Source organism: Neopelma chrysocephalum, unplaced genomic scaffold (assembly GCF_003984885.1).
Source record: "Neopelma chrysocephalum unplaced genomic scaffold, ASM398488v2 Primary Assembly neopelma1_210, whole genome shotgun sequence".
NCBI lineage: Eukaryota > Metazoa > Chordata > Aves > Passeriformes > Pipridae > Neopelma > Neopelma chrysocephalum.
This window is the reverse complement of record NW_020897872.1, coordinates 223,948-240,027: the sequence shown is the minus strand read 5'-3', so window position 1 is coordinate 240,027 and position 16,080 is coordinate 223,948. Positions and strand designations below refer to the sequence as shown.

General features: G+C 47.4%; 1 protein-coding gene across 4 annotated transcripts; it reads left to right on the top strand.

Annotated features, from left to right (window-relative positions):
• Window positions 1-2,992: 2,992 nt before the first annotated feature.
• Window positions 2,993-15,012, top strand: SPP2 (secreted phosphoprotein 2). Of its 4 annotated transcripts, XM_027703194.1 has the most exons (8): window positions 2,993-3,131; window positions 3,226-3,350; window positions 4,682-4,804; window positions 6,200-6,310; window positions 8,560-8,614; window positions 9,093-9,194; window positions 11,580-11,612; window positions 14,612-15,007. In XM_027703194.1, exons 1-6 carry the CDS (start codon window positions 3,083-3,085, stop codon window positions 9,182-9,184), a joined length of 555 nt encoding a protein of 184 aa, XP_027558995.1. In that variant the 5' UTR covers window positions 2,993-3,082; the 3' UTR covers window positions 9,185-9,194; window positions 11,580-11,612; window positions 14,612-15,007. The 4 variants fall into 4 exon arrangements, with proteins under 4 accessions (XP_027558995.1, XP_027558996.1, XP_027558997.1 ...); XM_027703195.1 differs by lacking the exon at window positions 11,580-11,612 and having other exon boundaries at window positions 14,717-15,007; XM_027703196.1 differs by lacking the exons at window positions 11,580-11,612; window positions 14,612-15,007 and adding an exon at window positions 14,441-14,459.
• Window positions 15,013-16,080: the final 1,068 nt, after the last annotated feature.

Below are 16,080 nucleotides of genomic sequence, written 5' to 3'. Positions count from 1 at the left end.
CTGTTTCTCAGGAGTGGTCCCTGGTGCTGTGAACCTCCTGTCTGGGCTCAGAGAGAGCCCGACCTGTGCCCTCTGCCCAGGACATCAGGCTGTGTCTCTGTGTCTCGTTTGGGTGGTGACAGAATGAGGGCAGACCGATAACACAGAGGGCTGCAGCAGGGCCCCCATGATTTTCCTGCTGGGGCCTTTTCTGCTCTGGTCCTGGAGCTGGTTTGCTCTATAAATCTTAAATGAGGGACACATAAGAGGTCCAACAGATCTTCTTCGTACCATTTCTTCCTTCTGTGGGGGAATAAGTAATCACTGCTGGCTGTTTGGACTCCAGGATATCTTGTCTTGCTCCCCGTGGCTGTACTTGTGGAATAGTTGAAGCTTCTCCCGTAGCTGTAACTGAGCACCACCATTATCCTTGTTGCAGGAAGGACCAGCACCCACTGGAACCAGGTGGTCCAGGGAGTCTATCCAAGAGGAGGACAGGGGATGTGGGAAGCAGCAGGCCAGCACTGTGGTCTGGATGCATCACAGAGTGCCCTGTACATACGTGATGTGTGGGCAGGGGGACAGCACAGGTAGGGGATGGCAGCTGGGACTGGAGTGTGTGAATCCCAGCAGGGAATCCCTTGATGAACAAGATATCCCAGAGCTGAGGGTGCTCCTGGTCTACAAAATGTAATGTAAAAATTAAAAAAATCTTAAAAAATATCTCCGTCCAACCCCCTGCCATGGGCAGGGACACCTTCCCCTATCCCAGGTTGCTCCAAGCCCCGTCCAACCTGGCCTTGGACACTTCCAGGGATGGGGCAGTCACAGCTTCTCTGGGCAACCTGTGCCAGGGCCTCCCCACCCTCACAGGGAAGGATTCCCTCCCAATATCTAACCAGTCTACCCTCTTTCAGTTTAAATATGTGGCTTTTTTCAGCAAGAGAGAGCTCCCCTGGCTCTGTCAGCGCCTTTGGACTGTCTAATGTTGGGATCAGGAACTTGCACCAATTCCAGGGTCTCCAGTGACATTAAAGATGCTAAAATTGGGATTAGCAGTTGGTATTGTGTCTATATAAGGCTAAATTGGAGTCTTAAACCTCCTTTGATGCTGCAATGTTTGCACAGCAGCTGAGAACTTGAGTAAAATTGTAGTTTTACTCTCAGCTTGGGGAATCATAGAATCCCAGAACAGTTTGGGTTGGAAGGTACCTTAAAATTCATCTAGTTCCCACCCCCCTGCCATAAGCAGAGACACCCTGCACCAGAAGTGGAAGAACTGGACTAATCCCTCTTTACCTTTTCCCCCATGGATTTTGAGCTAATGTGAAAATATCAGTTCAAGCTGAATTTTGCAGGCTCGCAGAACTGGGAACAGGCACTTCCAATGGGATGTATGACCCTTCAGCCTTTGTAAGATCCTATATTTTGAGCTCAGCCCTGTACAGCCCAACGTCAGCTACCAGGTTGGTCCATTGCAGCACCTGAAAGTCTTTGTGGTTTCGTGTGTGCCTCGAGACTTCTGAATCCCTCATTGAATTCCCCGTTGCTGCTGTGCCAGAGATGAGACAAAGCAGGGCCTTGAACAGCCTGTTTGGGTATTTCTTGGTTTAGCTGTTCATGACTGAAGTAATTATCTAAAATATATGCTGATTTAAGCCTTGAGCTCGCCACCAGAGACTTTTTGTTTAATGTCTAAAACCTTGTGTGACCGCTCAGAGACTCTGAGATCCAGAGGTGAAAATAACAGCTTTGGTATTTAAGAATCCTTGAAGTTTGGACTTGTGATTTTTCTGGTCAAGGATCTTAATGCCTGTGGGAGAATTACAAAAATTTTAAAATATTGTTTTCATTGGCAAGCCCCTTTAAATGGCAGCAAGAAACTCACAGGGGACAGGGTATGACACTGGTGACTGTACTTGACAGCCAATGGCTTCAAAAGCAGGAGGTGAATGTTTTGCTTGGATTCATCCAAGATTTCAAGTTTTCCAGGGCTTGGTTTGACAGGTGATTGCAGGTAACGTTCACTAAATGCAAGGGTGTAACAGCAGAACTGATGGAAAATGTGCCCCAGAGATAGGGAGAAAAACTTGAAAATGATCAGTAGGGTCAGCAAAACATAAATAAATAAATACATTTTAAAATAGACATAGCTCTGTGGCTTTTCAGGTACCAGTCTTTGGGGCTGGAGGTAATATTTGCCTTGCATCAGCTACTGCGTTGTGCCAGTGGCCCTGTAAGAGCTGTTCCTGCTGACCTGGCAGGCACAGGAAATCTAAATATTTAAAGTTTCAAAGGCTCCAGGTAACGCAGTGAGGCCTCTGAGGTTCTGCTCCAGGCTGTGGTGTTCCAGAATGCCCATCAGGGGTGTGTAACTGAGGTTTTGTTTGCTGTAACTTGTGCTTTTTGTTGCTTCACTCTCAAAGTCCACTTCCAGCAACACCAGTGGGAGCTGTGGAGGGTGAGGTTGTGTCCATCAGACCTGCAGTGCCAAAGGGATTAGACACTGATTAGAATTCCACAGTCACTGAGGTTGGAAAAGCCCTCCCAGCCCATGGAGTCCCCCCTGTGCCTGACCCCCACCTTGTCCCCCAGCCCAGAGCACTGAGTGCCACAGCCAGGCCTTCCTTGGACACCTCCAGGAGTGGAGACTCCACCACCTCCCTGGACAGCCCCTTCCAAGGCCTGACCACCCTTTCCATGGAGAAATTCCTCCTGATGTCCAACCCGATGAAGATGCTGGGTCCAGTGCTAGGGAAAGAGTTGTCTCACCCCGTGGAAAACTAATGGTTAAAAGTGAACAGAATAACCATATTCTATCTTTGACTATGGAGATATTGGGAATTCAGTGCTCCCTGAATTCTCCTGTTGGGAATTCAGCCCTGGGGAAAAGGCACTGCAGCCCATCCCTTATCAGAGAGCTACTGCTAAAGGGAGAAAAGCTGACAGCAAATATTTATCCTGGGATCAATTCTGTTTAAAGTGCAATGCATGGGGAGGTCAGGCGTGGGATCAAGGCTTCATTTATATAAAGACAGAGGAATATGCACTGGAAATCCTTGCTTAGAAAGGGAAAAGACTGGAGAATTTTGAGAGACACATCATGAGGGTCCTAATTTTTCTCCTCACACTGTGCGTTTTCTCATGCTCTGGTAAGTTGGAGCCACGTCCTCTTCCTTAAGGTGGTTCTGGGGAGAAAATACAAGTCCACAATGAACTCCTAATGGAGCTGTGCTTCCCTCTCAGGGTTTCCAGCCTATGACTATGAACTCCCTGTCGTGGAAGAGGCTCTCAATGCTTCCATTGCCCGGATCAATTCCCAGTCCTGGGGGAGGAACCTGTATGGTGTTGTCAGGAGCCATGTCACGGGAGTAAGTGCACAGACAACGGGGATCCTTTACCTGAAACTTGCCTTGCTTGGATGCAAAACCCTTTTCCACCCAGCTCTGGAAACCCAGATTTAATTGGTATTCACTGCTTGGAAGAGGGTGGGCTTGGGGCATTATCTGGAATCATGGCTTTAAGATCACAAAAATCCTTTGTATGTTGGTTTGTGATTAAAAATACTTCAGGAGTTCAGGTTTTTCGCCCTTGGAACAGAAACCTTTGTAGGATTTTGTTCAAAAGTGCTGGTTTTAAATACCTCCAGCTAACTGCTTTGCTTTGGGCATCAAGCAACCTGGTTCATCTCAAGGTCTCAGCTGATTAAATGCCACCCCACGTTCTTTCTCCAATCTGTATTTGTCACCTGTCTAAACCACCAATTGTGGTTTAAATCTGCTGCAGTCTAAATGCAGGCAGGAAACCTCTATCTGTTTTAATTTGTGGTGCTAAGAATTGCATTGGATACCTAGAGTTAAGGAGTTTAGGCTTCTTAATTCAAAGTTAGCACGTCCATGCTCCTGAACACCCTCAGAACTGTTCCTGTAGGTGGCATGTATCAAGTCTTCTGCAAGAATGAATGACAAAATGACTTTTGAATTTATATAGTCTGGAGAAAAAACAAACAAATATTTGAAAGCAATGCTGATTTGTTGTTAGTTGGGGTTTTTTGAGGGGGGAGGTTGCTTTCTTTTTAGTCTCTCATCTGAGCTAAAACATTGATTAGACTGTGAGAAGGAGAAAAAAAATAACAAAAAGCAGTCAGGCTCTCTAAATCTTTTGGTGGTGTGTGCATGCTGCCCACTGGGGCACCTGAGCTGACATGGAGTGCCTCTATAAGCTTCATTAAATCACTTGCTTGCCCTCCTGGGATTTACTTTCCAAGCCAGGTGTTTCCAATAGACCTCCCAGAAGTCGTTATATCCGAAACAGAGCTTTTGGCACCCTGGTTCTCACAAAAGAAGGGGTAACATGCAGGGGTAATGCTGTGTTCATCTGCCTTTGACAGTTTAGGTCCCCCAACTCTGAGCAGTGTCAGGATCCAGCAATGACTGGAAGACTCAAGTGGGGTGAGATTCAAGTGGGATTCAACCCCAATGAGTGGTGTTTCAAGTGAAATCTCCGTGGAAAACTATCCTATGTTGCTGTTACCAATAAAACAAGCCTTTCTCACACGCAGCAACCCTCTCTAAATTGGGCACTGATGCCCAATGCCCTCGTGTCATCTTCTGCTTGACAAAACAAAGCGAGGTTGCCATGCAGTGGGCACAGAAGAGTGACAAGCACTAATTAAATGTTGTGCTGGCCTTCCTTTTACCAGGTTGACATGTGGAACAGTGATGCCTACAGACTAGAGCTGCAGTTCAGCATCCGTGAGACCAAGTGCTTGAAGGCTTCGGGGAGAGATCCCTTCACCTGTGACTTCAAAACTGGGCCTTATGTGGTAAGTGCCTCTGGTAGGAATGGGAGCCCTCCCCTCCCTGCAGGATGCTCTCAGGATGTGTTGGGAATGCTACTGGTGCTGAAAAATGAGGAATGACTGGCTTTCTGAAAGCCTGAACAGATGCAACCCACGGCATGGAGTGGGTGTTAGGTGGGAAGGGTCAGTGCTGGGAAAGTCTTTTGCCTGGTCAGTGAGCTGAAAATAGGATTTGTGTCTTGGAGCAGCATGTAGGAAAAGTGTCTGTGTGTTCTGGGGCCAAATCCCACAAGGAATGGCTTCTTCTCTAAGATAAGGTGGTGGAAGAGCTGATGTTTGACCTGCTTGAGCCTGTCATGCATCTGGGCACCAGGTAAAGCTTTCTCTTCCCATGCAGTACAGATTCCCTCTCTGTGCTGATGGCTTTCAGCTCTTCAACTCTCAGCCTCAAATAAACAGGTTCTTGATGCAGTTCTCGCTCTGGTCTTGATTCTCAAATCACCAGCTTTGGTGGAAATATGTCTCCTTTGAGTCTGGTCTTCTTTGTGCACAGTTATTTTGGCCAAATCACGGCTCCCATTGCGAGTTTCTGAGGGCTGGTATCCTAACTGGTGGCACAGATCTTCCAAAGCATGTGGAGCAGCTCTTGAGTCCCTGTGGGTCAGAATTCCACAGAGATTATCTCTGCCTTTATGCTGCTCCAAGCTGAACTCACCCCTTTTCCCTCTAGGAATGGCTGCCAAACATACTTGTCCTTCCTGGGCACAGTCTTTAGGGAAGAGCAGGGACCTGGAAAGGCAGTCAGCAAGGTGCAAAGGCTTTCCTCTCAGCTTATGAGTAGTGTTACACCTGCAGGAGGCAGTTTACCCCAAAAAGAGAGGAATGGAGTCCCTTTGAGCACCTCTACTCATGAGCTAAGCAGCTGGTGTGTGTGTGTAGATAGCACCACACAGAACTGATGGTTATTGCTTTGTTTTCCTTAAAAACACAAGAGTTGGCTGCTACAACTGGATCCTAAACAGACACCAGTGTGAAAGATGGTGTGAGGGTGTGTTTTCCAAACTTGAGTGCAGGTTTTGCTGGAGCTTCTGTCAAATTGCAGAGGCGACTTCTTTAAACAAAGGTAATTTACCTTTCAGAGCTGGAGCTGCCATTGGCATAGCCCTGCACTGCCCCTGTTTGTTGTGCTTGGTGATGCCAGGGCAGTGAAAAGGATGTGGAGGTTTTCTCCTACCTCGAGCAGGCTCAAGGCTTTGTACAGCCAACAAGTAGTTGTGGAGTAGTCCTGTATAATCTTGCTTGAGTTTCTTTCTCTTGGAGTTTGTTTTCTAACTCCTTCTACAGGTTCCCACCCCCAAGGAAACTCTCATATGCTGGAGGTTTGCCCTCTGAGATTTGCTCTGTTCCACTCTGTTACAGCCAACTGCTTCCTGCAGGAGTGTTGTGGAGGTCTCCGGTGAGCAGATTTCCAGTGTCATCGTGCGGTGCCATCGCGGCACGTTCAGCTCTGAGTCGCTGAGCAGCGAGGAGGTAAGGAAAGGGAAAACTGCTTTTGGCTGCCTGGGGGAGAGAAAAGTCTTCTTATCCTCTTTTAAAGAGAAGTCAGGTGTCTGTGTGTGAACTGCAGCTCCAAAACTGGAGGTCTTCATCAGAAAACTGACTGTGGTTTGAAATCCAGCTGCGTCCCTTTCCATCAGCTGAGGGGTTTGACCCTGCTAAATGTGTGAATCTCTGCAGCAGCCTGGCACACCCACCAGCTCCAACACTTCCTTCCTTGAGTATGTGCCTGGAGAACAGTGATTAGCATGTCTTGGACAGAAACAAATCCTGATGGCTCTGGCTCCGACACCAAACCCAGCTCTCAGCTGAGCACGTCATCACAGCACAACTGAAGGACGTTTGCTCTGCTGAGATCTGTGTGTTCCCTCTTTGAGCTCTTGTTTGATTTTTAGGGTGTGATGAAATGCTGACCAAACCTGGGAATTCCTGCTGGCTGTTTTCAAATCATGCCAGTGTCCACTTTATCCGTGAACTGACACCTGAACCTGGGTGCCTGCACTTTGAACACAGCTCTGCACTGGGTGTTGTGCTTGAGGGAACAAAGTTTCTCAAGGAAGCACGCGGAAAGCTTTTAATTTTGTAAAGTGTAAGGGACTAAATTAATAATTTGAATCATAGAATCACAAAGTGGTTTGAGTTGGAAGGGATCTGAAAGCTCATCCAGTGCCACCCCCTGCCATGGGCAGGGACATCTCCCATTAACCCAGGTTGCTCCAAGCCCCTCCAACATGGCTTTGGTCACTTCCCGGGATGGGGCAGCCACAGCTTCTCTGGGCAACCTGTGCCAGGGCCTCCCCACCCTCCCAGGAAAGAATTCCTTCCCAATATCCCATCTAACCCTGCCCTCAGGCAGTGGGAAGCCATTCTCCCTTGTCCTGTCACTACAAGCCCTTGTGAACATCACAAACCCTTGTGAAAAGTCCCTCTCCAACTGCCTTGTAAACAAATAGGATTCTGTGTCACCTTCACTTGGCTCGAATTGCCAAATTAGCTTGTCATTTATTTTTTTTCCCTCAAAATCTCTATTCAGAGCTAGCTAGTGGGTGCACCACAGGAAGTCTTGATTTGCAGAGCAGAAAGGCTGCATGTGAAACCCTGAAATGTGGAACACAGCATTGGATGTTCAGTCAGTCCTCTGTGGGTTGACATAACTGTTGTTTAATAGGGCACTCAGCACAAACACTTGCTTTTACAAGCAGACATCTTTCTGCAAGTCTTCCTTAACCATCACTTAAAATTCAGTGCTGCTGCCACTAGTCCTGCTGGGGAATGTATTTCCTGCAATGTTAATAAGGAATAAATGCCAAAGGGAATTATTGCACTTGAAAAGGAAAGTGTTTCCCTCTGCAGAGGGCTGCAGCAAGTGCACTGTAGCTCTTGCTCGAGGGCTGTAACTCGGCTCAAGGGACCTCAGGCTGGCTGAGATGGTGTCAGTGTAGCTGTGGTGGTATTTGGGGAGAAAGAATTGTGATTGACTGAGGCTGGGATCACCCTCCTGAGCTGGAGGGAACCCACAAAGATCACCAAGTCCCACTCCCGGCCCTGCATGGGACACCCCAACAATCCCACCCTGTCCCTGAGGGCGTTGTCCAAACATTTCTGGAGCTCTGGCAGCCTTGGTGCTGTGCCCACTGCCCTGGGGAGCCTGGTCAGTGCCCAACCAGTCTCTGGGGGAAGAACCTTTTCCTGAGATCCAGCCTAAATCTCTCCTGGCACAGCTCCAGCCATTCCCTCAGGTCCTGTCAGTGGTCACACGGAGCAGAGACTGGAGCTGCTCAGACCCTGATGAGGGCTGAGCTCAGTCTCCTTCAGGCTGAACAAGGCAAGTGATCATGAGCAGTGGGATCTCGTTAGTTGGTTAGAAACCAATAAAACAAGGCTTTTAAAAAGACAACTTTGGATAAATGTGTCCAGGAGGGGGTTACCCCTGTGGCTGCAACAGAGGAAGAGCTCTGCAGGCTCTGCTCTCCTGGCTGTATGTGCACTGCAGGGAGGTGAGGTAAGGTTTGAGGCACGAAGGATTTGGATCTGAGAGCCTCCCTGCAACCACCAACTTCCTTAGCAACGCCACTACTTCGCAGGACTATCAGCAATACTTGTTCTCAGCAGTATTAATGATGAGGTTTGGAATTACTTTAGTGATCACCCAGTGCCTGGGGAAAGGGAGAGGTGGACTTGTTGACAGATGAGCTTTTCAAAGAAATGTCTTTAATTTACAGATGATGTATGTGCCGAAAATGACCCCCAGCCGGGGAGGCAGCGCTCGCAGGGAAGGTAAGACAGCCCTGCCATGATGGACTGCTTTGGCCTGTGTTTGCCTTTTGTAACATCTCAAGGTCATCTGGCTGAGGGAGAAGACAGTGTGGAAGATCAGCAGTTTGCTTAGGTCGTGGGCAGCTGGTTTTTCCTCTGTTGAGGATACAAAGATGGTATTTTGCTGCCAAGCAGGGCCACGCTGAGGTTTATAAATTATCTGGGTTACCAGATTTGTGCTCTCACAACCAGGACTTGTGTGCTGAATGCTGAATATTATTTATTTTAGAATCCCAGAGTGGTTTGGGTTGGAAGGGATCTTAAAGCCCATCTGATTCCACCCTCTGCCATGGGCAGGGACACCTTCCACCAGCCCAGGTTTCTCCAAGCCCTGTCCAACCTGGCCTTGGACACTTTCTTGGGCAGCCACAGCTCTGGGCAACAATGAACACGTTTGAAAGCATCTAATGCTCATGTCTGTCTCCATGTCCTTTTTTAGAAGATGTCTTTGCTCCTGAAGCCTTGCCTTTGGGGGGAAGAGGTGGCAGCCATGGGGATTGGCACAGACCCAGCTCTGACAAGATGGAATAATCTGGTTTGGGTGAGTACAATTCCAAGTGGAGCATTCATACACCCTCGGTTTGCAGTTTTTGGGGCAGGGTGGGGAAGTGACTGCTCAGGAGGAAGGAGCTCTTGTTCCTTCACTGCTCAGAAGACATCCCAGCTACAGATCTTATGGCCATCACTCTCTTTTGAGTTCCATATGTGTATATGGCCATCCCACATACTCCCACGAGTGTGCTGGGGTTCAGTAGTGCAAACAGGGTGCAAGAAAATCAATCTGCTGAGTGCGAGTTTGACACAGGGTTCAAGACTTTTTGCCTTCATTTTCCTCACTCTAAGGGCATTGAGGGGCTGGAGCACATCCAGGGAAGGGAACAGAGCTGGGGAAGGGGCTGGAGCAGCAGGAGGGACTGAGGGAGCTGGGGGGGCTCAACCTGGAGAAAAGGAGGCTCAGGGGGGACCCTCTGGCTCTGCAACCCCCTGACAGGAGGGGGGAGCCGGGGGGGGGTCGGGCTCTGCTCCCAGGGAACAAGGGACAGGAGGAGAGGGAACGGCCTCAAGCTGTGCCAGGGGAGGTTTATATGGGACGTTAGGGGAAATAAAATTCACCAAAAGGGTTGTAAAGCTTTGGAACAGACTGCCCAGGGCATTGGAGGAGTCGCCATCCTGGAAGGGTTCAAAAAACCTGTGGATGTGGCACCTGAGGGCATGGTTTAGTGGTGAACAAGGTGGTGATGCTGGGCCTTCATGATCTTTTCCAACCTTAGCAATTCTTCAATGATTCTGTGTCTCTTTATTGGCAGACACGTGTTTCTGCCTGATGTTTCATGGATTCTTTGGGCCTTATCCCAAAAAACATCGACACGTGGCTTATGAAACAAAAACTGACTGTGGTGCAATGGATCTGGGAGAACCACAGTGCTGTTTGCCCAGGAAAAGCATTTGTTGCAGATAATCTGTGAAGGAGATGTTTGGAGCCCAATTAATGGGAATGATAATGAAAGACACCCATGATTTATTGGAGCTGGCAAGGCCTATCCTACACAATCCACCTTTGCTGACCTGCTTCTAAGGCTCTGTGTGGGAGCAGCTCTAATTGCTGCTGATATTTTACCTGCCATTGTAGGGATTTAATCTAAAGGGGAGTGCTTTGAAAGAGTTTTGGCAACACAGAATGAGCTCGTTCTTTGGCATGCTAAACAGGTTTAAAGCAGCTGGGAAAGGAAGGTAGTGTTATGTCTTTGTGATTAAAAAGGCTTCAAGCACTCACTGGGGTACATATCATTAGCAGGTGTCTGTCCCTGGAGAGAGCCAGAACTGAGCTCAGCTCAAGCCTCCTGCACTGGAGCCGGTTTTAAACTGAATTTAACACCGATGACTCACCAAAACCTAACACATGTTACTCATCAGCATATCTGTGGGAAACCTCCCTGTGCTGAAGGAGACAAACCCCCTGCTCTCCTGGAAACAAGATATGAAAGGAAAACCCAGGCACTCCGCTCTGTTTGTAAAGATGATTTTATTAAATCCATGTGCTATTTTAGTTTATCCACGAGCCACTAAAGCCAATAGGCTGTTTTAATCACTTCCTGTCTTCTGTAGGAATCCTAATTTTCCTTTGCATTTGGGAAGTGCCAGGTATCTTTAATTCTTTGGCACTCAAGAAGAGCTATGCCCCTTAAGCTTTAACACAAATGCTTTGTGTTCCTGTATCTAATGTCTAAGAAATCTCCAAGCCAAAAGCAATCTGTGAAATCTTCTTGAAAGAGAAAGTGAAATAAATGGGGAGAAATGTATGGTTCTTGAAATCCTGAGCAGCTCGAAATTTAATACTTTCTGCTTGCTTTTGAAGATGGGTTGCAAGTGTCATTTGTGGAGCTGTGTTTCATCCCAGTGTCCTCCTGGATTCTGGACATCTCAGAGGCAGATACCCCATGAGATTGGGAGAGAATATCAAAACCCCTCAAAGCTTCCTCTTTCTCTTCTTTTTATCAATTTGACTTTTTAGCTGTAAAGTGTGGAGAAAGGTCTTCTTGGTTTCAGTTGTTTCCAGAATGAGAGGGTTTCATCCCCGGGTTTAATTTGGAGCCACACAGCCCCAAATGATTTCATGTGTTTGAGGCCAGGAAAAGTTATTCCCGCCTGTTTTCCCTGGGTTTTGGCACCTGTGTGATCCTGGCTGGAATTGTTACAAGCCATACTGTGATGGCAGTGTTTGGTGGGGCACGGGAAATGGGAGTTTTGAAATGGCAGCAGCTCAGCTGGCTTAGCTTAGCTGAGAATATTTTGGGGGAGGCTGGGGAAATAGCAATTTAATAATAGAAGACTTTCATCTCTTCCTCAAAGAGCCTGGTGCTGACAGGCAAAGCTAGACAAGTTCAGGTGAGAAATAAAATGTGATTCCTTTTTTTTTACACAACAGGATGGATAACTGGCTGCTGCAAAAATTACTCAGGCAAGTGGCTGACAGAGTTTTTCATGCTGGATTTTAGGTTTCCTGAACCAGATCTTCTCATCTTTTTGGCTAGAGGAGTTATTTCAGGGTAATTCTGTGCCTGGAACTCTGTGCAACAAGCTGGGCTAAATCATCTCACTGGTGCTTTGTAGCTCTTTTTGTTTATTAGAGTGTGCTAAATATTCAAGAGGGGGGGGAAAATCAGTGCCATTGTTACATAAAGAACTTTTTCAAGTCTGCAGTTGTCAGACCCACTGGTCTGCTGGGGCCTGCAGGAGTTAGAAACTGCATATGAAAAACCCCATCAATGATTAATGAGCTTATTTCAGTGACAGGTCCTAATCAGATTTTCTGGATTTATTTCCTAGCCTATCTCCAGAACTGGAGAGATCTAAAATTCCCACTGCATGCTGTGGGCCAGTCTTTCCAACAAAAGGCACGTGAGGGAGCGACAGGAGGAGGGAAAGCTGCTCCTGGGTGCAAGAGCTGATCACCTGTGGACAACCTGCAACAAGGGTTGAGGTCATCAGTGATGTTCAGAGCCTGTGGGAGCACCAAAGGGCATGTTAGTGATGCTGCTGAACTCCTGGGGAATGTGCTTGGAAAAGATGCTGTCTAGCATACAAATAATATGAGAGGCTTTTTGAGTCTGCACAGGACAAGGAATTTGGGGTTCTCTTAAGCTGGAATCTGCTTAATGATGTTTGTGGTTCTGAATTGCAAAGAGGAGCCTAAAAATAGCTCGAACTCGTCAAACACCTCGAAGCCCAGAAAGCAAATGTGTCCCAGTGCTCTGCTGTTCCAAAACCACCTGCCTAAGGAAGTTTTTCTGCGCAGGGGGAAACCTGACCTGTGGCTTTTATCTGGAATCTCACCAGCAATGCTTCGTGGCCTTGAACAGGAAAATAAAGCAGCAAGTTGCCTTTGCAATATGCATGTATATGGTGAATGCTGATATTCTTCTTACTCGTTAATCACACAAGGAAAGCATTTTTTTAGCAGAAAATCAAATCCCTCCAGCATCAAGGCTGTGATTTCCTCCTCCAGTTTGCTGTATTTTCCTTACAATTACTCTCTCTTACCTGGCACACCTTGCTGCTGGCAGGAATATGGTGGTTATTAGCAGCTGATTAACAGCCTTGCAGATGCAGAACTGAATAGACTGGCACCCTTGAATATTAGAGTTTGGTTGTGGTTTTTTTCAATGGAAGAGTAACTGGCAGCATTGGGCCTCTTTTCATACCAAGAAATCCAGGATCTGACCTTCAGAGTGAAATGGATGCTTGTTTATCTGTCTTCTATTAATATAATACCAGAGCAGGGTGCAAAGCCCTCCTGGGGCATGGAAAAATGAGCTTTAATCCCCACTGTCCTCATTAAGGAGCTGCTTGATTTTAGTTGCGGTTTCATATCCCCGTGTCTCTGGGTTTTTTTTCCTCTCTCATTCACCCACCCACCTTCTACAGTTCTCATAAAGCAGTTTATTGCTTTCTGGGGAAAGAAAAAAAAAATACTGAAGCACCAGAGGGAAGGAAAATCCCTGGCGAGTGGGATCCGTTGCAGAGCGCGTGAGCTCCGTGTCGGAGCTTTGGGAGCTTTGGGAGTGAGAGCTTGGGGAATGACAGGCTGCTGTTTCATTCCTCCTGCCACAGAGCCTGCCTGTGATGGCTGAGCCCTTGGTGGCACCTGGCAGCTGTGATATGCTGTGGCAGGGAGGACAGCAAGCTTTCATCTGCTCGCAGGGAAAGGACTGGGATTGAAACGGAGCCAGGCAGGACCTTTCCTGGCAGAGGTCAGAGCTGTTCTGGCAGAGAAGGGAATTGCTGTGACAATCTCCTGTTGCTACTCTGAGCAGCAGCAATTTTTGTCTTGCCCTTTGTCCACCTCTTCTTGATCTGTTTTGAAGGATTAGACCCACAGGTGCGTGGAGGAAATTGTCCCTGCTTCTGGAGGATGCAGAGCTTGGATGATCCCTTAGGCTTCGCAAGCCCCTTAATCAAATTCCTGGAGGAAACCAACAGGACTCCCCTCACTGGAGGAGCAGAAAGGGCTCTTGGCTGCCCTCAAACTGTTGCTCAGGGCTGGATTTTGGAAGCACTAGAAACGAGCTTGTCAAAGGATCAGGCAGGTGGGGAAGGACCCCTCGAAGCAAGGCCAGGTTCCTGAGGCTGTGTGGCTCAGGTTTGGATACCCTGGGATGTAGATCCTCTTTGGGCTCTAGAGAGCAGCACTCTTGGGGGAAGGTTTTTTTCCTTAAACTGAGCTGGAATTTCCCATGTTCCCACTGGTTCCTGTGTCTTCTCCTGTCGCTTGGTCCCCAGTGGTGAGTGCAGTGGCTGGTCCTAGTCCTTAGGCCTGCACCTCCTTTTCCAGGGCTGGGTAGGACCCAGGTGCTCTCAGAGGGTCACTCTCTTTCATCACTTCCACGTGTGTGGACATTCCTTTCTGACCCAAATCTATCCCTCGAATTTTACCAAGAAAATTGTCTCACTGAAAAATTTCAGGTTGCCATGGTGACCAACTTGCTGAAGACACAGTGTAGGCTACAGAATGCTGGAGAAACAGTCACATGTTCCCTTTGAAAAACACATCTCTAATTTTTTCTGCATATTGCAGCTTTTAATTCAGATCCATCTCAGAGCAGACCCCACATCAGCTCCAAGCCTCAACCATCTCTGCTTTTGAGCCTTGACAATATGTGTTGATTTGTGTACTTATTTCACTGCCGTTAATTTTTCTAACAATCTGCTTCTTTTTTTTTCTCTCTCTTTTTTTACTCTAATTAGCCATTGCCATGACATTTGTGCACATATGTTTTGCATATGCAGGTTTCTTTCTGCAGATTCCACATGGTGGGACTCTGACGTTAAGCAAGTTAATAAGCAACTTGGTGAAGCTGAATACCCTTTTTCCAAGGCTATGGGTGTTTGGTTGGTTCTGTGAAGCATGAGACATTCTCAGCTCTGATATTTCTCCTTTCTCACTGTTTTTCAAATTAGATTGGAGAATGCGAAGAATCAAGATTCAAAGATCCAACATGGGAAGAAAGAACCTGATGCTTTGTCCTTTTTTTTTTTTGGGAAAAACTATTCTGCAATGAAAAGAAGTCTTTTCCCAAACTCAGTTTCTGCTGTGATGGCAACTGGACGAGCTCATGAGATGCCAAATACACACTTGTCCATCGAGAGCCCCTTCTGATGTGTGGGATCTCCCTGGCAGGACTCTCAGACACCGAGTCTAACCGTGTGGAGGATATTTGTACCATCCCATAATGATGCTATTAAAAGCTCGTTATTCCACCTGTTTGTTCTAGTTGCTCTCTGGTTGGTTGTAATTTTCTGTAATGGTCTCAGCTAATTATTGATTATTCAAACCAATAAACTCACTCAATTCCATTTTCTCCGGGGTGCAGCAGCTGTGGGAAAGGTGTCTTGCTACAAAACCAAAGGCTCGAGTTGTAGCCCACCAGCAATCTGTCTTTAATGGGTACTTGGCCGCTAATGTGGGGAGCTGAGGGACGCTGATGACGGTAATTGCCAGGTACTAGTGGCTTTTGGAAGGAGGCCAGGTTAGAACAGACCTCTGGTATATTCCTCTCCCGGGAAACACGTCTTAGCAGTCTTGTCCCGTTCCCTCCACTCCGTGCACAGAGCCCACCCTGCGGCTCTTCGTGAAGGGTAAGTTTACTGTGCAGTTTAGGGGGGTTCTTGTCGAGTTTTTTTAATGTTTTATCAGTTATGCCATTGTCAAAATCAACTGATTTTTCCGTCTGAAGCAGCTCTCCCACCCAGTTTGGCTCTCAGTTGATTTTCCCTGCTCATTGCCTCAAGGTGACCTGATTTGTAGGAATTTCTAGCGCAAAAGCATAAAGACACCTAGTCAGGGCCCTCGATGATCACCTGTAGCAGCAGCTGGGAGCAGAAGGAGGTGAAAGGTGCTGATAAGGTGCAGAGGTCCAACAAAGGGATGTTTTCCCTTTCCAGGGTGCTTTTGCTTTATTTGGCTCACCAGAACTGGGAACAATCAGCCCTTCAAGGCCAGTTTGGATGGGGCTTGGAGCAACCTGATCTAGGGGAAAGTGAGCAGAAAAACCTCCTTGGCTGTTCCCCGAAGACCTGTCTTTGTCTCCTGGGAAGGATAAGGTGGATTGACACATGAACCAGCTTCAGCTGGGTTTGTACTCCTCCTTATTTCACTCTTGCTTTTCCCAGTTCCCAACAGACAGTTCTCTTGGCCTAAAAGCAGTGATGCGGGGCCAGGAGTTGGACTCAGTGATCCTTGTGGGTCCCTTCCAGCTCTGGATACTCCATGATTCTATATATTGCTGATACATGATAATCAAACATGCATTTCTCTACCAAAACCAAAAAAGGCTAAGAAAACCCTTTACTTTTTCCCCAGCAAAATGAATTCTGCTCCTTGCTGCACGCATGCAAATGCCTTCACACCTAGGAGCTGATGTGGCATC